Source organism: Pezoporus flaviventris, unplaced genomic scaffold (genome assembly GCF_033815535.1).
Source record: "Pezoporus flaviventris isolate CSIRO_AGI_PZ_B2104156 unplaced genomic scaffold, CSIRO_AGI_Pfla_v1 ptg000021l, whole genome shotgun sequence".
Taxonomy (NCBI): Eukaryota; Metazoa; Chordata; class Aves; order Psittaciformes; family Psittacidae; genus Pezoporus; species Pezoporus flaviventris.
The window spans coordinates 3,195,296-3,217,039 of NW_026892569.1; the positions used below are offsets into that span (position 1 = coordinate 3,195,296).

General features: G+C 39.3%; 1 protein-coding gene and 1 long non-coding RNA gene across 2 annotated transcripts in view; one reads left to right on the forward strand and one right to left on the reverse strand.

Moving 5' to 3' along the window:
- The window catches only part of LOC133270502 (contactin-3-like), a 101,264-nt gene extending 90,951 nt beyond the window's left edge, over positions 1 to 10,313 (forward strand). Inside the window, exons 13-21 of the mRNA XM_061455715.1 lie at positions 893 to 1,051; positions 1,152 to 1,301; positions 2,036 to 2,106; positions 2,983 to 3,217; positions 3,398 to 3,513; positions 4,104 to 4,290; positions 7,671 to 7,783; positions 9,384 to 9,552; positions 10,148 to 10,313. Of these exons, the coding sequence (XP_061311699.1) occupies positions 893 to 1,051; positions 1,152 to 1,301; positions 2,036 to 2,106; positions 2,983 to 3,217; positions 3,398 to 3,513; positions 4,104 to 4,290; positions 7,671 to 7,783; positions 9,384 to 9,552; positions 10,148 to 10,248 (1,301 nt within the window). The 3' untranslated portion in view covers positions 10,249 to 10,313. The remainder of the gene's footprint in view (positions 1 to 892; positions 1,052 to 1,151; positions 1,302 to 2,035; positions 2,107 to 2,982; positions 3,218 to 3,397; positions 3,514 to 4,103; positions 4,291 to 7,670; positions 7,784 to 9,383; positions 9,553 to 10,147) is intronic.
- Positions 9,624 to 17,591, reverse strand: LOC133270503 (uncharacterized). Its single transcript, XR_009743802.1, has 5 exons — positions 17,081 to 17,591; positions 16,536 to 16,668; positions 15,746 to 15,866; positions 10,130 to 10,265; positions 9,624 to 9,737 (listed from the first exon to the last, which is right to left on the reverse strand). It is a non-coding gene; the product is annotated as an uncharacterized LOC133270503 (long non-coding RNA).
- Positions 17,592 to 21,744: the final 4,153 nt, after the last annotated feature.

Here is a 21,744-nt window from a genome sequence, read left to right on the forward strand (position 1 = left end):
GTTTTAATTGGAAGCCTAATTTTTCCCAGAGAAACTAAGAGCTGGAGGATATAATTTTGACTACACATCCTTCCTCACTGACAGTCCTGTGGATCACTGACGGGAGGGAACTCTGTGCTGGCAGCTGTGAGCAAGTTGTGAGTTGCTGCCTCTGCAGACTGAACCTGCAGAATCCTGCCTGGAATTGGGCAACGGCTACCACAGCCTTGGAGAGGCTTTGTCCTAGGGACCCGCTGTAGTTTATAATGCAGGCTTTTTCCTTGTCATTCCGAGCTGGAACGCTCACATTTAAGCCAGAACTGTAAATTTCTTTGCTGATGATACAGCTGCATTGCAAGAGAAAAGCTCTGGTCTTTGAAAAAGCACATTGTATGGTTGACACTCAGTATATTTTAAAGTATGCCAGATATTTTTAATTGCTGATGTGCTGTTAATTATTTCAGTCTTTGCTGGAGACATTTTTGCTAGGCTGCCCAGAAGTGGCATTTTCCAGAAGGCAGTAGAAAGCTTGCCTGACGAATTGCTGCTCAGGGTGCTGATCAGATGTTGTGCTGAAAAATTGCTCCAGTGCATTGTACAGTAAAGCAGCCGTAGATAACAAATTGGCAGGCCGCAGAGATGCCTTAGTAGATTAAAGGGAACATAGAGGGATCAAAAGTTCTTGTAAAAAACAAAACTCTGCCGCCTGTGCTGCAGTTCAGAGTATTTCAGAATTAGATTATCAGAGTTAAGTTTAGTAAATGTAAAACAATAATTACAAATGTTCTTATTCCAAGCTGAATTGTTTTTTTCCTCCCACGGCGCTGATAAAATGGCAATCCATACTGCTCTGTTAGTGATTTCCAGGGTACTGGCTTTACAAAAGACCATGTGTTTCTCAATCTGATTCTAGGCTTACCTGGGCCCCCTGAACACGTGAAAGTGGATGAAATAACTGATACCACAGCTCAGATCTCCTGGCAAGAAGGCACAGATAATCACAGTCCAGTAACCACTTACACCATACAAGCAAGGACGCCCTTTTCAGTTGGCTGGCAGCGAGTTACAACAGGTAAAACACAATCCTTGTCACAGGCTCTGTTGCAATGTTTTTGACCAAAGACACTATATGCTTAGTTTCCTTTTTCTTCTTTCTTTTTGTTTTTGAATAGTTCCAGATGTGATTGATGGGAAAACATTCACAACCACAGTAGTGGATTTAAATCCTTGGGTTGAATATGAATTTCGTGTAGTTGCCAGTAACAAAATAGGAGGTGGAGAACCTAGTTTACCCTCAGAAAAAGTAAGAACTGAAGAGGCAGGTTAGTGGGTTCTTTTATTTGCTTTTAATTCAAGAATCTTGAATATTAACAAAATAAAGCATTCATATCCTTGCCTCTTTGCAGACAAGCTTGGAAATGACATTGAACATAAAAGCCTGTAACTAGCTTGTTCGTGATTTTTCCATTTAGCTGCGGGACAGTTTGTGTTGCATTACTGAACATCACAGAAGCATAACATCTAAATACATTTAAACTGTATTTAGTATGCCAAAGCCTTGTCAGTTCAGGCAGAGCTGCAGAGTCTGAGGGTATAAATAGGTGGAAAGAGGTTAATTTTGATTGATAGGGTTTTTCATTCCTAGTGTTTGATCAGTGTACACCTTCCCTGTAATAAGCAGGTGGCTCAGAAGAACACATGAATTAAAACCCCAGGAGTTTACTTGGAATAAGGCCATTGCCCAATACCTCTGCATAAGTTAACTCTATTATAAAAAATGAAGCAGGCCTACAGTTTCTAGAAGTTCATAAGCATTAGTGGAATAGTCTGTGAGCTAGTGAGGTTCTTTGAGGGCTCATTAAAGCACTGGCCTGCCTGGTGGTAGAGAGCAGCAAGGGGAATGCAGGACAGGGCTGGAGTGTTCCACGACTGCCCACCCTGCCTACATTTGCAGAAGCAATACGAGTACCACCGGGTTAACAACATTTTATGATATCATATCATATCACGTCTTGTACTGCCACTCTGTAGACAGCTATATGTTTCCTTTTCACAGTTCCTGAAATTCCCCCCTCGGAAGTCAGTGGGGGAGGAGGCAGCAGGTCTGAACTGGTCATAACATGGGATGTAAGTTTTCTGGCAAGCAAGTTCCTTCAGAGAATAATTGTTTTCATTTGAACTCTTAAATGATGAATTTCCCTGGCTACAGCAGCATCCCAGCTAGGATGTATATGTGCTCAGTAACATTCTGTACTGTGAGCTATGTGCATTTGCCTTCCCTCTGTCATGTGTTAGTGTGCTAGGTGGCAATTAGTAAGGAATTCAGTTAGTTTGAGATTGTTTCTGTTCTCAAACAAACGTTAATGCTAAAAGGGGGCAGGAGGGTGGGAAGAAGGGGTATTACTCAAAGGCTGAGCTAAAGAATTATGCTTTTCAATGCAAATGTGCAGTTCTTGCTTTCCTACCATTAACTCTGGATGTATGTGTTAGCCAGTGCAATCAGATAGTACTTTATATTATGTATCCCTGTCTTAATGAGTTAAAAATATGTTAGCATTCTTACTGACATTGACTGCTCTGTGTGGCTATCTATCTAGTCTTTATCACATCAGAGGAAATCATAAGCCACTATATAAAGGATTCTGTAAGAGTTGACTCAGTAATTAATTATTCATTTTTTAAGAACTATGGATTGTGAAACTGAAAAAAAACCCCAAACTGTAGTTACTGAAGAGCGTCTTAAACCAGGCTGCTTAGTGGAAAACAAGGAATATACCTGAAAGTCGTTCTCTTACTGAAATGCAAACCTTAAACTAGGTTCAAAGGAATACATTTTGCTCTGCAGTATCAGAGCTAATTTGCTGATGGGCAAGATCCCAAGTGCAGTACCAGAATCTGGTTACTATCATGTATGTTTGTCTGTCAGCACTTTCTTTCTGCCAAACACGTTCAGTGCTGGATGTTGGATCACAGATTTAAAGTCCTCTGCTGCTTTTCTCACAGCCCATCCCTGAAGAGTTACAAAATGGAGAAGGATTTGGCTATGTTGTTGCCTTCCGCCCCTTTGGCACCACAACGTGGATACAGACTGTGGTCACCTCTCCTGACACACCAAGATACGTCTTTAGGAATGAAAGCATCCTGCCCTTTTCACCATATGAAGTCAAAGTTGGTGTCTATAACAATAAAGGAGAAGGGCCATTTAGTTCAGTGACCACTGTTTTTTCAGCTGAAGAAGGTATGTGGCTCGAGTTATCTCCACACTAATTGAGTTACTTCCAGATATTTAATCTGAGATGTTTCATCAGAGAATCCAGCAACAGTTAATAGAAATGAGATCAGTTTGAATACAGATATGTTTATTTCCACAGTCACCAGTGCTGCTGATCACCTCTCATTTATTGATTTCTGAATACAGAGCCTAGCATAGCACCCTCCGGTGTATCTGCGATCAGTCTGTCATCCTCAGTCATTGAGGTTTCCTGGACGGCCATTCCTTGGAAGATGAGTAGTGGAAGGTTACTTGGCTATGAGGTAAGCTCATTTAAAAAACACTCCCATTTCTAAAGGAGCCAGAAGGGTCATGCAGGCTGCAGGACAGCAGCACAAATGTACAATACATTAACAGATACCATGCTTCCTTGCTGCTCCACCTACACCCAGAATGAAGATACAGTATCTTTGAAACCAAAGAACACAGAATGAAATTGTGTTTTGCTTTCTGTGCCGATACCCATGCATCTGTCTAACAGTATTTTCAAACTGACATTCTTTCAGCATTACTTCCAGAGAAACTATATTGTCAGGTACAGGTTTCTGTTTCAAAACAGTTTTAACATGTTTACTTTTTAAGATAAAGTAATGGTTTTCCTCCTGTCCCTGTTTAATTCAAGCAGCATCTAATATATGTTTCCTTTTTCCTACTGTCACACTGAAAGAGCAGCAAGTGTGAGAAGCAGATGGATAAGTTTATTTTTTTACACAGTAAACATTTCTGAACTTTGAATGTATTTCTGCCTTTTTCAGCTGAGAAAAAAATGCACTTAAAGGAGTCAAATGCAGTGCTGTGGATGAGTGGTCCATTTGATGCAAGATTTCACATGGTTTTGGTTTATATCTACTAGGTTAGGTACTGGAATAATGGTGAAAAAGAAGACTCTTCAAACAGGGTAAAAGCTGCAGGGAATGAGACATCGGTAAGAATAACAGGTTTGAAGAGCAACTTAGCATACTACACAGCTGTCCGTGCTTACAACAGTGCTGGAGCAGGTCCCTTCAGTGCCACAGTAAATGCTACCACAAAAAAGACACGTAAGTATCTTGAATTTCAAGTGCAGAGAGAAATAAAGGTGTGTTAGCACTTGCTGGGAAATGAAAAATAATATGAATCACAACATGTGTAAGTGGCCTAAATTTTCCTACAGACAAGAGGAGGTAGTTACAAAATTGAATCAAGTGTAGGGCTTCTATTTTCTACCCTCTGTGACTTAAGCAGGATGAGTAAGTAAAACTCAACAATGCCATTTGAGCTGGAAGCTGAAGTAAGATCCACAATCTCTGCATTGACCCTTGTAGTGACTAAAAGAATTTTAAAAGAAAAATTTATGTTACACGAAAGGAAAAAAAACCAAGAGACTTCCTGAATTTTTCAGGGTTTTGTAACATATTCGTAAGTTCTCTAGCACATGGCCTTTGAAATGCAATCCTTTATGTCCACTGTGTCCTCTTGAAGAATCAAAACTTTACTGTTAAAGAGAAATTCAGCTAAAGAACAGATTGTCAAAGGCTACACTAATTTTTCTACAAATGGAAATATTTTCAGTATGCTGTTGTATTGTAATACAGCTCAGAATCAGGGTCATCAATCTTGAAGTATTTCTGTCAGGCTCACAAGAGCCTACAATTAAATCTGTCTGAGAGGTCAAATTCCTTGGAATAGTCATTAAAATCCGTCTACCAAAGTAGTTACATCCTCAGTATTATGAAATAAGCTATTTGATCAGAATTATATGCAAAACCAAGTATTCTGTCACAAAGGACTAAACAAACTCAGATTAATTTATATTATCTAGAGTTTTTATATATATATATATATAAAATATATAGAGCTATATAGATATTTAGGTATATATAGATATATCTAGACATATGTATAGAGAATTTATATATGGATATAAAATGTATATATAAACTTTAGATCATGTAAATCTGAGTTAAATCTAGAATTTATATATATAGAGGGAGTTTATATATGTATAAATCCTCTATATATATATTTAGAGCTTACATATGGTAACATACATGTTTCTAGATGACAACAAGTATTCTAAGGACTAAACAAACAGATTAATTTACATTATCTAGAGTTTATATATAAAAACTCATATCTATATATAAAAACTCATATCTATATATAAAAACTCATATCTATATCTATATATAGATATAAATAGATACAGATATATATGAGTTTATAAAAATATAAATATACATATATAAACTTTAGAGTTTATGTATGATAAAAAGTATCATTCTGTCACTAAGGACTAAAATAACCAATTATTTTAAATTTTCTAGAGTTTATATATATATGCTCATCTATATATCTAGATATAGATATGCTCCATGTATATTTATATATAAACTCTAGATTTAACTCAGATTAATTTACATTATCTAGAATTTATATATATAAGAACTCTAGATATATCCAGATATCTAGATATACAGAGATATCTTTATATACATAGAGATATACAGATAGATATCTAGAGTTTATCTATTTAGATATAAATATATATATCTAGATATATATAAACTCTAGATAATGTAAATTAATCTGAGTTAAATCTAGAGTTTACGTGTAGATATGTGATCTCTAGATATATGCATTCTAGAGTTTATATGTGATAACATATATATGCTTATATATGATAACAAGTATGGGTCCATCACTAAGGACTAAACCAACTCAGATTAATTTACATTCTTTAGAATATAGATAGATATTTATATGTATAAAACTATATATATAAACTCTAGATATAGATATGTAAACTCTGGATTTAACTCAGGTAAATTTACATTATCTAGGGTTTTTTTATATATATATATATATATGAACTCTACATATATCTAGATTTCTGTATCTATATAAACTAGATATCTATAGATACATGTATATAAACTCTAGATAATGCAAGTTAATCTGAGTTAAATCTAGAGTTTATATATATGTGTGTGTATATATGTGTGTGTGTGTATATATATATATATATATATATATATATATATATAAAAATTCTAGATAATGTAAGTTAACCTGAGTTGGTTTAGTCCTTAGTGACAGAATGTATCATTCGTTACAGGCACTGAGTTACCATATTAATATTTGGGGAATTTAAAAGAATGACTCATTTCTTTTGAAATTCAGCTTTAATATCTCAGTGTGAAAACTATTCATATACGCTGTAATACTTAGTGCTCAGGTGTAAAGTAAAAAACAAATTAGATTTACAAAAAGTGGCTATTAGTGCATCAAGTTAAATTCTATTTTGTATATAGAACAACTCAAATGCTGCAAGAAAATAATACCCGTGAGTGGTCGTTTGACTTTAGAATAATTCTTTTGAGTTTCACTCTTAAAAGTTTTGTGTCTTATAAAATATAATCAGGTGGGTTTTGATCTGACTACTCGAGGAAAGAAGGCAGGGAACTACCTGTGGGAAAGAGTTTAAAGTGGGGGGGGGGGGGGGGGAGAGACAGGGAAAATAAGCAACATAAGAACATGCACAGGGTGTTTAAAACCAGTGTTAAATGCTGGAACTTTCAGCATCAAAGTGTAGCACAGTCCACCTAAGCAGCAGTTGCCTCCACTAGGTGACAGCAACAGTAAATTGTTTTCCTTAATGCATTTAGAAAAGATTTTAATCATTGATTGTGTCACTGAAATGACCTGTTTTCTGGGAAACCAATTTGAGGCATCTTAAGAGGTTCATATTAGCCAAGCTTTCAGAAGGCAAAGGTAACTTCAAGGTATTTTAAAGTGTACAGCCAAAGGCATGCTACTTCCTTTGAAAATTACAGTCTCAGATAGATCGTTAATGAACAAAAACACCCAAATAGATGTACTTGGACAAAGCCACTATTGTCCAAACTGCAGGTACAGAAATGGTACAAACCGCATTTCAAAATCATGCCTCAAGTTAAAAGAGCAAAAAAAAATCTGTCAGATATTTTTTACACTAGAGACATGTTACAGTAAATCAGCCCTGTGTAGATTTGAATACTCACTAAGACTACATTTGTCTAACAATTTATTGTGAAATATTTGCATATTCTTGGCAATATATTGAAGGTACAAATTGTCTTTTACCATCGTTGAGTTTCATCAGAGTTTGTTCTAATTGATCAGCCAAGTCTTAAGATACATGCTTTTATCTGGCTGTATTTAATGAAGGATCATAAATGGATAATGCAACTTCAGAAATAACATCTATGTGCCATTCTGATTTTCTTTCCTTCTGTTTTTTTTTTTCAATGTAGTCTTCTGAATCAGGACGTTTACAAAGGCTTTTGTTGCTTTTGCATCTGACATGCAGTAACAGTCAATTACCTCAACTATTATTTGCTAATAAATCACTGCTACCAATTAAATTAAAGTCATGCTTTTATTCTGTATTTATTTGAAGCACCCAGTCAACCACCAGGAAATGTTGTGTGGAATGTCACCGACTCCAGAGTAATCCTCAGCTGGGAAGAAGTGAGAGCTATGGAGAATGAGTCTGAAGTGATTGGGTATAAGGTAAGTGAAAACAGACTCAGAAACTATCTGAAAGTTCTTGTCTCTTTTCAAGGCAGCAAGTTCAGTGGATGCACAATACCACATCTAAACCACTTCAGTAGTGTCTCCTTTTTATAGATTTTACATCATGTTCTAACAATTCACAAGCAGCGGCTCTTTTACCATTAGTGGTACACTTAATACCTTCTCCTTACACAAACAAAACTGGGAGCTGCAGGTATAGTTGCCAGTTCTTGAGATTCCACTTATCCAGATATATAACACTTGACTGTCACAACATATATAACAATACTTATCACATGTAACATGTATGTATCCAAGTGTATAATATTTTGAAAGAAACCAAGTAAATCCAAAATTTAGATGATAGGTATAATTCCCATTGCTGGCCAAGTATATTTATTAGTACCACATTTAACAAACTGATATTCTAAACTCTTTTCTTCTTACCTACTGTGGGACATTCTCATTGTCTTGATACATTGCTCCATCTATTGTAGATCTGACTGGTGCACAAACATGCAAGTAATTAAATGCCATATATAAGAGAATAGCAAGGATGTTCTTCAAGACCTGCATACAGTTGGAGCCTACATGATACATTCCTGCATAAAAAAGTTATGCTGAAGATCTGAATACACAGTATTCTGAGTAGTATGGACAAGAACGACATGTTTACAGCTCAGATGAGCCATCTAGTTTCATAGATGGTAGCTGACCCAAAAAACACACCATCAAGAGTCTCAAACTGCATACTCTGCCTCCCAAAACAATTTCAGGTTCCTTTGCGTAACAAACATTGCTAAGTACACAAGGATAAGCAGAATTTTGATAAAGCTGGTTAATTTTACTGAATGAATTTACATAGTCCACTTACATAAGACATAGAATGCAGTGAAGTTTCATGACAGAGTAGTCATTAAGCAGTTGGGGAGCATCGTCCAACATAGTCTGTAACACTGATTAGTTCCCTCCTTCCCAAACTACATAGTGGTGATATGAAGCTGATCTAGATAATGACAGACTGCAAACAGTGGGATAATTTATAGAGCAACACATTAGGGTACTCAACAGAATATATTATTTGTAGTCAGTAGAATCATAGAATGGTTTGGGTTTGAAGAGACCTTAAAGCTCATCCATTTCCAACTCCTCTGCTATAAGCAGGGACACCTTCCTCTAGACCAGGTTGCTCTAAGCCCCATCCAACCTGGCCTTGAGCACTATCAAGGATGGGGCACAGCCCCTGCTTCTCTGGGCAACCTGGGCTAGTGACTCACCACCTCTTATATTACATTATTTAATAATAACAATAATAATTATAATAACAAAACAAATTATATAAAATGTATAATGAAATAATATGTTGTCATTATAAATTGTGCCATTTTTTATTAAAGTTAGAATAAAAGCACTTGATTGATGTTACCTTCTTTCTTTAAATGCAGTTCTGCCGTAGTATATATGTTAACCAAAAATCAGGTCTTTTCTCTCACCCCATCTTTTTAAAGACTGAAACCTTGTTCTAAGAAATAAATATAAATTGCAGGGCAGGTCCTACGGGAAGATGTCACACTACAGCTCTTTGCTTGTATTGCAGGTTCTGTACAGGACCATCAGTCAGAGCAATATGAACGTGCTGAACACAGACAAGACAACAGCTGAACTTGTGCTCCAGTTTAATGAAGATTACATTATAGAAGTAAAAGCAACAACAGAAGGTGGAGATGGCACTAGCAGCGATCAGATCCTGATTCCCAGGCTAGCTAGTAGGTTAAAACTGAATCTCTTATTATTTTGTTGCTGCTTATATAGGCTCCCCAGCCAATGACAGCCCTCTCTATACTGGCCATAGTACAGATGCATCTCTGCCTTAGTGTAGTGAATCATTACTAAATGTGCAGTTGACACCCAGCAGCTGTCACAGCTTGTCTTTGCAGGAATTCAGTACTTACTGATGGGGAGAAGAAAAGAATACTTGTATGTTGCATGGTAATAAGGTAATAAGGAGAAAGGCAGTTACGGTTTTTCATGCACTTTATGCATGACAAACTTCCTTCTATTGGCCTGGTAAATTATAATGTAGATTGGTATTAAAAACATTAGATTTTGATTTTTTTACCTTTTTTTTCTTAGTATTACCTTGAAAGTAAGGATCATTTGTACAGTTTCAGTGTTTTGCAAGGCATTTCTATAGTTTTACAATATTTACTGTAGTTCTGGTAAATCTATTCTAAATTTTCATTGCTTGTCAGAAATAAAAATATACAATAAAATTTTTGCTTAGTATCTAGAAAGAATACTAATTTGGCATAGACAAAACTCATGCTTTCATTTAACCCATACCTTTTTCCTTTGTCACAGGTATGGATGCAAGAGGTTCTGGTCCATCCGTCTTGAGTATCTTCAGTGTATCCAGCTTCTTTCTAATGCTATTTTCCCTGACTCTTAATTCAGTGTTGTGATGATACATTTTCATTTGCTGGGGAAAAAAAAAAAGGAATTGGTTACTACAGAAAAGTGCTTTTTTTTAAAAGAAATCTGCAGTGTTTAGTGCATGTTTTTCTTCTATCCTGACGTATTTTTAAATTCTTTGTATTTCACTGTAGGTTGAATTAAAAATACCATGTAAAGTTTAGCAAATCCTTTAAAGAGGACTCTAAAATGCCTTAATACTTGAACCAAAGCAGTTTACATATTACATACTTCAGATACAATGTGAGGGAGAGCAATGGCACTGTGGTCAGAGTTTCAGGGGAGAGCTTAGCTCAGTGAGAAACTCCATTTCTGCAGTGATGGTGTTTTGGGTATGTTCTGCATTGTTAGGATAACATCATTCTACATACAAAAGATAAAATCGGAGACACAGTGCTTCTATCAGATAGATAGTAACAAACACATGCACCAAGTAGCTGTTCTTAAGCCAGTGTCAGAATCCAGTAGGTTTGGATCAGTTTTCCTACTGCCCATTCTATAAGTAATTCTAAATACAGCAAGAAATCAAAGCTGGAAGATAGAGAAAAATCACAGTATGGATGTTAGTTCTGCACAGTCCACATTGGGATGTCTGAGAGGTAGGGCTTCCACTACTGCTCTTAAGAAATGATTTCACAGCTCTCTGCTTTATCACAGCATGTATTTATGTACCTTTTCAAACACCTAACCTTCCTCTCCATCAATAGATTTTGAAGTTAGTTATTTATATCCCCACATTGTATTTCTTAACCAGGTTCTTTATTCATAACCAAATTCCCCCAACTTCAGAATCATTTTTATTGCCCTTTTCTGAACTCCTGCCAGTGTGTTTCACTAACAAAAGTGCCCAGTTGTAAGCATTACTTAAAATGCAGTTGCACCATGGCCTTACGAAAAGGAATTACTACCACCTCCCTACTTTGTCATGTGGTGCTTCCAAATATATGCAGCCCTGAATTATTTTGCTCTTTTGTCTATTGCACCACACTGTAAATGCATCCTTAATTCAGTGTCTCATTCATAACTCCCCTTCCTGATGCTTTTTAACTAATTCACAATATTTCACCTGGTCTGGCACTCTGATTCACCCCATTAATGTCATACAGTTTAGTAAGTTTGTGGCAATATTGTAGGTTATAATAAAAAATAACACAAGGACACTTCAGGCTTGCTGTTATGGAGAAATCTATGCTTTCTTTCATAGCAATACATTAATGATACATTAAACCTGGTCCATTTGACTTCCATAGTTGTGAATTTAGTCAAATCAGCCTTTGAGACACGTTTTAGAGAGCTGCCTACATACATGGCAGAGCACAAGTGTTCATGACATAAAACCATATCCTTTTAATGACTTATCTTTCTTTAAAGTCTCACAGTACTATATTACAACACACAGAACTATAAAAGGAGAGAACCAGGATTAATGAAATTACAGTAGCACTGTAGAAAAAATATACCTTATATGCAGTCAAATAGCAAATTACCTTATTAGTATCACATCCAGATGGAGATACGTGCTAACTGTTGAAGCAAGCAAGATCTGTATATACTGTACATACATAGTTATAAATGGCTAGTTGCTTTTCAATGTGGCTAACCAGTGATGTTTTCGGACACTTGCAAATGGGGTGGGGGGGAGTGGGGGGGAGATGGAAAAACAGGTGTTACTAGTAAGTATATAGTTATGTTTCATGCAACAAAGGGTGACTCTTTCTATTGTTTCACAAAATTCTAGTCCAAGTTCCTGTATTGCCATTTTCACGCAGTTTACATTGTATTAGTTAATTTCTAGTTATATATCTCCATGAGATATGTACCAAGTACCTTGTTTCATATTGAAAAGTTTGAAATTTATCCTTAAACTTCCAGTTGTGTGTGTATCCTATGGTTATCTGTATGCATTTTTTCTATTACTCTAATAAAATATTTATTACATTGAGGGATACTAAAATATTTCAAAGTATTATTGCTTGTTTGGATTCTGTGTTTCCACACATGGGATTTACTGCATCTAAAAATGATACTTACAGCATCTTCATGATATTTCTGCTAACTGGTTCTTCTTGGCAGCATAGGATCTTCTGTTCTGGTAGTTCTGCTGCAAAGAGACTAAAATCCCAACCCATATACCCAGGCTTACCTGTACAGAAAGCAGGGCAGGAGGGAGAAGGAAAGAGTGAGGATGTAAATACATCCCAGTCTTGTCCCGGAGGCAGACACATGGCAGAGACCAAAGGCTGTGTGTGAACTTATGAGGTTTTCCTCTGCCTGCAGGCTTGCAGCCCTGGAGAAAAAGCCGCTTCTTTCCCATCTATCCAATTAGGCTGTTTACAATGAAAAAAAAGTATGTAATTATATTGAAGAATTAGTCCTTTATAATAATTTATTTAGTGCCTCAACTCTCTGGTATTAAATTGTATGGCCTGTTTTCCCCTGCAAATTGCCTATTCCTTACATATTGCAGCTTCCCATTTTAAAGCCCAAGACTTCCTAGCATTAAAACCTTCTCACTGAGAACACAGACAAATCTGAACTATGTATTTCAAGCTTTTAGAGCATTGCTTCTACCTACCTAATAGGGAGCTGATCCAAATGCTGCAGTAAGAGTTAGTTAATAGCAATCTCAACACGTTTACAAATGTATATGCAAGACTGAAGTAATTTTTCTCGAGTAAAGAGGGTTTTAGTGGACACCAGCCTTGCCCTGTGTTTAGATTAGTCTTCCATTAAGCTGACCTCTCTGTTCCATCACCTTATGTTGATTTGGTCAATGTTTAGTTGTGGTAATAGCACAGACTTGATTCTGTAAGTCAAAGTAAGTTGTCACTGGGAAAGGATAGAGGAAAAGGTGAAGAGCTGGTAAAGGATGAGGGGAGAGGTTTCTGAGCATACCATGTGCAAGCTTTTCCAGAGCAGCTTCTGTAACTAACCAAGGTTTGCAATTCAGTCCTGGGGAGGAGAAAGAAAAAGAATCACTAATGAAAATGTGAGTAACATCAATCACTTGTGTGACTGGAACTGCGGATGGTGGGAGGGTATTTCTGCCATTCTTCTTGTACTTGCACCAAAAATAGCCAACATTTTATCACTTACAATTGCTATTATGCAAAATCGAGTAAGAAAGAACAGTTGGACTGAGTCATAGTTTTTAGGGAAACAAACGCTATTGTCAAGTACATTCTTTTCAATACCTAGAAGTGTAGCTGTATTCCTCCATGCTGGACAGTAACACCAGAGGCTCCCAAAGCACGAAGCCAGAAGCTGGGGGGAGTGGGACAGGCAAGCCCCAGGACAGATGAGCCAAGCCTTTCTCTGGCTCCTGTAGGGTGAGAGGTGCGTGCTGCACCCCCACAGCAGCATCACCACAGAGGCATCCACAGTGCAACACAACACTGGGCAACCCGCTGGATGTTTTCTGGACAATGAATCAAACCGTCCTTGTGGAAAGGAGAAAAGATACAGGAATCCTGCCACCAGCTGGATACACGCTCCAAAGAAAAAGGAATTGAAACTGCTTAAAAAAATATCTATGTTTGCAACTGGGTGTGCCTCCTCTAGAAGCAAGAACGGCTTCTGTGGGAAGCCAGTACCAGAGGCTATAGGTGTGCAGTGCTTTAAGACTGGGAGGTCTGGAGGGCAAGCGCTGTTTGTGAGGTTATTTTAAGTTCAAAGTTTCTCACCCTGCACCCCTCTTCTCCCAAGATTTGTTTTCTAAAGGGTTTATTGTGCTTCAAATGTGATTTTTCCATTCTCACCTGACAACTGTTCATAAGCAGGGTCTCAATGACACCTCCTTGTGCTTCCAAAGTCTGACTTCCTCAGAGATAGCTGGTATAAGAATTAAAACACCCACACTTTTTATTTGCACAGTTTACTCTATCAGATGTGTTGTGAACACACATAGGATCCTCTATGAATACAAAATGAGTTAAAAACTAGTATTACTTTAGCCCTAAGAAATACTGGAGATTTACATTTTTTACTTAATTTGCCTTCCACTGGTGGAATGCAGACATGGGCAGTGCCTGTCAGGTTATATATGTTATGAGGGAGTGCATTAATCTGACAGCTTTCTGACCGAAATAAGTAACAATGGAAAATTGTGAAAATAAAATGAGTTTGTAAACAGGCACTTACTCTCTTAGGAAAAACAACCTCCTCGATTGTTTTATGCTAATGCTTTGAACTCCTGAAAAGCAATAAAAAAGGATATGTTTAGCAGAGATATAACAATCTGTGTTAATTCTGTTTTATCAAGCCTGTTTTATAAGAAGAGGCACTGCTTTCAATCTGATGCATACATATGCAAGCTGCAACATGATTGGGGGTGGGGGGAGTACAGCACTTCAGTGTATCTCTAGATACCAGTCTTACCCTCTCAGAGAAGAGTTTTTCTGCAAAGACTTCTCAGAGTTCATAGCTGCCTCCCTGGTGTGCATACAGCCTTGGTCTCACCAGGAAGCAAGATGTGAATCCTATAGAAAGGGACAGATATTTATCTTTTTCCAAATTCAACAGCTATTTCAACTGCCAAAGCAAGCAGAGCCTGCCTGCACTCTGTGCACGCAGGAGCTGTTTCTCAGAGGTGCTAGTAATGTCTCACCTTTGGCTTGGAAGTGTTTCCCAAGGTCAGCTAAGGATGTAGACACCTTGATAGTAGTGCCAGTGGGACTGGTCACTGCTGCACCAGCTGGCTGCAGGATGAAGAGCTGCAGCTGACACTTCCTTGGTGGCATCCTCTCTTTCATTCCTCCCACACAGCCGCTGTCTTGCCTCTGCTGCTCTCTTCTTCTGACACTCACAGTAGGTCTGATCAGCAGGTAGCATCTCATCTTTCCAAGAGGAATACATGTATCTCTAGGAGGTAGTCTCAGAGTAGATATATCTGTCTGGGCATACACCTGCCACAAAAGCAGACTGGCAGTAAAACATAGCCCCAGGCTGTCACCAATTTTGAGTCTATTTTCATATTTTCCTGTTGCTGACAGTGGTTGTATGTTGCCAGACTACTGACTCTGTCCTGCCTCTTGTTAGGTGCATCAAAAAGCTCCCCTCCTCAAGAGTCTGGCATTTTGATAGACAGACACTCACTTTTCCTTCCATAGGTCCTCTACACCAGCTTTAACTGCCACATTGCAGTGTCTGCAGCGGTACTTGCTGTAATACACACCACGCTTTTCATTTGCTTTGGTTTTGAACACTTTGGTTTGAGACTTTCCAGTTTGTGAATGAGTTTTCGTAATAGAATTTCACAAGACCTCATGTGCATTTTTCTTTTGTCTTTTTCCCACCCTTAGGGGTCAAGAAAACTTGATAAACTCATTTGGTATTAAATTTCTTTTTCTGAACTGCTCGCTGATCTTCTTGAGATCAGGAAGTATCTTTGAAAGTCTCTTAATGCACAAATACATGAGACATGCCAGTAACCCTATGTAGTGTTACTAAGACACTTTCTTCCCAATGTACCTAAGATTATGTTCTTACCCTTCAAAAGCATAGTAAGTCTTGTGAGATCTGGACTGTGCTGTTCTCCGCGCTGTGCTCTTCATTCCATCTTGGCGATTAATTCCCCTTGGGCAGGAGAACATCAAGGCATCGGCAAATGCTGAAAAAGGAAGAACCAAAAGCATCCCATTAGGCACCAACAGAAAGGATGTAACTTCCAAGATGTTCATTAAATCAGCTCATGATAATTTAAACTCAAAGCATCTCCTAGGGCAGGGAGACATCCCAGAACCATCCATCAGGAAAGAGTAACTGCCGAAACATTCCAGCTCCTGGCTGCCCACTTAGCTTCCAGCCTCCCATACCCCATTCCCCTCAGGGTTCAGAATGACCCAGCTGCAAGTGGAGAAGGAACACTGAATTGCTTCCCCTGCTCCATTACCAGCTGAAGGTGCAGGATGGGAATCCTCCAGCTGCACACAGGGAGGGTTCGCATGCCCTTGGTCAGAGGTGGGACTGGAAGCCAGCTACCAAACCATCTGGCCATTAATGAAAATGCAAACATAAAAACACTGCCTTTGAATGAAAGCAACTGGCAGCTGTGCTCCAGAGTGACAGCATGCAGCATCCTCCTGCTCCGAGACTGGAGCGGCCTTGGACACAGAGTTACAGTACACCAGGGCACTTCAGAGCACACACAGGGACCTGTTTGTAGGCACTCTGAACTCACTGCTCTGCAGCCAAAAATAGGAGGGCAGATTGATTTCTTTTGTCACCTCAGGGAAGGTACCGTGAGTGCTCCTGAGGTTTGAGCATATAAATACATTACCCATGCCCATTAATTTAGATAGAATATTGACAGGAAGGAAAGGCATTCATTGGGATTAATCTCCTGGGGGATTTCATTTTTAGAGGATCTTTCAGTTTTATGCTGGAACACAAGCAATGACCTGTTCCATCAGCTAAAGACATAAAAGGAAAACAGAGAAAATAAGGGAAATCCCTCTCTTTCATTCCCTCTATGATACAAATAATATATCACTTTTCCCAACTGAAGCCCTGTAAAAGGAGCCTATCAAAAGGGACGTGTGTTTAACAAGAGTTGCTCTCATTAGCAATCCGAGGAGGGTCATGGTTAAAGCAGGCACATAATTTAATTGTAGTCACAATTCCTAACATTGCCACCAAACTGAGGCAGTTAAAGTTACACTTGTCACAACACTAATTATCTGTTTGAACAGCAGAGCTCTCAGCTGATGGAATGAGCTGTTCTGCAGTGAGAACAGATCATTTCATCAGCTGCATCTGACTGTCATTACTTTGTGGATGTAGGATGTAAATTGACTATAACGACAGAAAATATGGCTTTGGTACCTTTACAGCAGCTTCATACGAGACAGAGGGGAACTCTTCTGCTGCAGCCAAAAGATTCTGGTCATGTACTGGAAAACAGTGTCTCAGTGCTGCCTTGGAAACATGAAAAATAAAGCACTATTAATTACCTATTTTCAAGCAACCAGAGTATCCAGTGCTGAGGGCCTGATCCAAGGCTAATGAAACCCTTACCCCAGCTTCAGCAAGCTTTGATCGGTCAGCCCTTCAAAACAAAAGGACCAAGGCAGAACTTCTGCTATATAGTTCTTTCTGCCCAAAATACTGCCAAATAACAAAGTCCCTACAATTATATCCTCTGTATAATCATTTTTACTGTTATTTAAATGTTTTTTAACTACGCACTGCTTGCTTCTTTTCCTCCCATCTCTACAAAACAGATGAAGACTAGAATCAACCTCTTCTTGAGGGAGTTTGAAGTTATCCTAAAATTTTCTTTTGGAAAGACTGTTCACTCCCCTGCCAGCAGAGCCCACAGCCATCAGCTAAAACTCCAGCCACAAAGGTAAGGAAAGATAAAAGTAATTCCATAAAATCTTCCTAATTTTACCAGGAATCCTTCTCAGTTATGAATTATGCAAAGTGTCCCTTCTCTTTCATTTCCAGTGAATACTAATCTTTGTCTACCAACCCAAGCATTAGAGTATTCTAATTTTATTCTAATAGAGTAATTCTAATTGGAGAACCTAATTTTAGAGTATTCTCCACTCATTCACATTCACAAGGTTGACCATCTTTGCTAAAGGACTTTGATTATCTGCTTTCAGATTTGGGCCAGGTTTAGCACAGCAGTACTTGACACCACTACATGTATTTCATCAAATAGATGCTGAATTGGGCTGAAATCCCATTCAAAGATGGGCACCCACATGGATAAACAGCAGAGCCAGAGGCTCCACTATTTGCAGCTGGGTGGAATGGCTGCATGTGCAATGGGCAGAGAAGGGGCACGCAGCACAGCCTGGGCAAGTGCAAGCATGTGGGACCTTGCAGCACTGCTGACTGCTCCTTCTAGGTCTAGCAGGGGGGCACAGTAAAGCCATATCAGCACACAGCTCCCTGCTGCTCTGTGATGGGCACACTCATCCACACCAACCCCTCCTTGTCTCCACAGGCATGGCCTAGCTCCAGCCTCACCTTCACATCAGCTGGCACTGAAAAGGGCACAGTTCAGCCAGAAACCCAAAGATGACTTCACCTCTTAACCCTAGGCATCTGACTCATCTAATTCCAGCCATACCTACAGCTTTTCCATCATATATACACACTGTCATAGAACCACAGAATCATCAAGGTTAGAAAAGACCTTTCAGATTACCGAGTCCATCTGTCAACCTAACACAGCCAAGCCCACCACTAAAGTCCACCACCGAACCATGTCTCTGTAAGGTACTCTGCCCCACAAGCATTGGCATTTAGATATACATGAAGTGGAAGCCCAATTTCAGGGCTTGTAGGCAAAATGTGCCAGCAGCATTTCAAACTGCTTCCTCCACTTCGGAGCTTAATGAGCAAAACACACTGGAGGCTGTGACTTCTCCCAAGTCTCTTGCAGCTTCTTCCCCTCCTGAGCTGCTCCACTGCATACTTCTGAAGAAGCATAATTAACATTTTAAGCAAAGTTATCCACCAGGAACGCACACTTGTGGAGAAAATCATCTACAACCAGACTCAGACTGTCCCTTTCCTCTGCTGACACTGTTCAACAGCTACAGCTGAAAGGGGTCATATAGGACACTGGTGACACTGTTCAACAGCTACAGCTGAAAGGGGTCATATAGGACACTGGTGATGGTCCCCACAGGTCAGTGTGTGTGTGTGTGTGTGTGTGTGTGTGTGCGCGCACGCTGGGGAAAGCTGCAGATCCAGCCCTACAGACATCCAACATCTGGCCATACCCTGTACCACCACCACAGCCCAGGGGACAGAATCTGGAGATCCTGCCCACAGCACAGGGATGAGGCACAGCCATGTCCTAGGCTGCTGGAAAAGCACCGCTTTCATCATTTAACACTATGCAAATGTGGAAAACACTATTTTTACATTTGGCCACAGCTATTTTAAGCAAAAAACTGCTTATAAAGTCTCCACAAGATGTTTTCCTTTCGTTAGCCACCCATTTCTAAATGGGCTATATTGGCAATTCTGAGTTTTCTTTTCTCTCTCCAATTTCCTCAAGAATACTGCCACTGGCAATCTCCATAAATCTCTTTTGACTCTTTCTTAAGGTTAAACTGACTGCAAGAAAGCTGGATCAAAGGAAAAGAAACATTTCATTCTAGAAGCACAGAAATATTTACATAACACAAGATAAGTTAGAACTCCTCATTTCTGCCACACAGACTTGCTTGTAGAAAGATTATAGAAATAGAGCATTTTTAGTGCAGTTGGGGAGGGGAGGAAAAGAGGTACGTTATAGCTCATTTAAGAGAACAGAGACAAGGCTAGCAATTAGCATAGTTTGTAATGCGTCTAACTGAAAAGATAGAGTTTTCAGGGTTTCCTGCCTGAAGGAGAAGAATCCTTTGGAGCCATTTTGATGCTCAAGAGGAAAAGAGAATAAAGCATCTCACTGCAGGCTGGGGCTGACACGTTCTACAAGCAGCAAACCAAGGACCACAAGGAGCCTGGCTAAATAAGCCAAAGGTGCAAATATCAAATGATAAAGCTATCAACTGGGAAATGACTGCCAGAACAATTGGATTTGAGCAGGCAGCCCTCAGAAAGCAAGACAAGAGCCTCATTTCAATATCCTCTTCTGAGCTGCTCTCTGAGCTCCACAGCTGTGGCCACAGATTTTGGCAGCAGTCTACTAATAGGACTGATGAGAGAGAACACAAATTGACTTAGGGTTAGTCATTGCAGAGCAATAATAAAAATGAGATGAGAGACCTTTTTTTATAACATATTTCTCAAGAATTGTCCTCTTTTTTGGCCAGCTCTAGTAAATTCAGAATACTGGGAAGTTCAATACACTTACCAATATTTATTCTAACGAGTTCATCATCTCATGGATGCACAAGAACCAAACCCATCAACGTTTCAATATCAAACACCCACTTTTGGCTGCCCTGCCCGCAGAGGAGCAGAGCTATCTGTTCTGCTATTAATTAGCTATCCTCCAGGAAGAAATGAGAAAGGCCGTGTTTTAAATTGGACCCATCTGGTAAAGACTTTCTTGAAAAGATGAGACTTACGTCATGTTTTGGAGCTTTCACAGGCAGAGGTTTCCCAGCAGAGGCCATCTGTCCTTGATAACTGCTGCCAGGCCTCAGGATTATCAATTAGTCCATAATGATTGCTTATATGAAAAAAGTGTCAGCAAGGCCAGGAGGCTGACCCCCGAATAGAAACATCATGGGGGAGTCTAACAAAACCTGAGGTACTGAGACAAGGAGCAGCTCATCACTTCCCAGCATCTCCTTTTCCTTCAGGGAAATAGCAGGTCTCTTCCTTGAGTTCAAGAACTGAGATGCTGCCGATTGTGGCCACTTTCCTACTTCACTGGAGTATGTGCTAAAAAGTGTGCAGTAGGTTCAGGTCCCTCCCCTGTCCAAGGGGTTTTCACCCAGTATCTCAGCCTCATGGATGAGAGCCCTCCCTTACACCTACCTACAACTTACACTTACCCTATAACTCCCAGCTGCACATTCGGGATAAAAGCCCAGCTTTTAGAGATAAAGGTACCATGATCTCTACACCCAGATAATGTGCTAACTGGGCTCTGTTACTTACAGCCCATAGCATGGGCACAGCCTTAGCTTCAAGAGTAAATTGCCACAAACTGCACTTCCCAAATTGCAGAGAAGTCTCAGACCACAGCCAGGCTTGGATCTGTTTTTAACCCCTATTCTATGTAGTTTCAATTCATTTCCAGCATGCCATGTTCTCTAGTCTCTGTTCACAGCACAGCTGAAACGCAGCTGACAAGTCCTGCCGTTACTAAAGCTGCTTCTCTCTCACGGCTCTTATCAAGGCAGCACAGGGCTGGGACCAGCTTGTAAGGGGAGAACTTGCTTACACAATTTACGGTGTCTCTTGTTGCCAAAATAACCACACAAGCTTAAAAAAATATAACTAGACATAGTGAGGAACAATACGCTTAAAATGTTGAATTATATGGTAGCGGCATAGAATGGGAAATACTCAAAAACAGAAGAGAATAAAAATGTAAGGGATTAGAGAAGTGTCAAACATCGGCTGTATTTCACAGCTCAATAGTGCATCAGATATTGCTTTAAAGACAGAAGATGATGATGTCGAGGTGGCTCAGGGAATACATTTGAAGTGCCAAATAGGCATTACAGCAGCAAGCAGACTCCACTGGTGGTGTGCCACACCTGGAACCTCTAGGGAGAGGACCTGCCTGACAGCTGCTGTATATGGGCTTCACCAGCATTAGCAATAAGAAAACAAAGTGTTGGACATCTATTTCTCTCTGTGTGCAGAACACTTAAGTTATGTGAGCACCGTAACTTATAGGCAGAGAACGAAAGTGAATGTTGGAACTAGGTGATCTTAAGGTCCTCTCCAACTCTAATTATTCTATGATTCTATGTGTCAAAGGTCACTAGAGCATCAGTGTTCACAGAGTGAAAATCTTCATCTGCACACCTATGGCAGGACAGGAGCTCTGGCTCCTGACT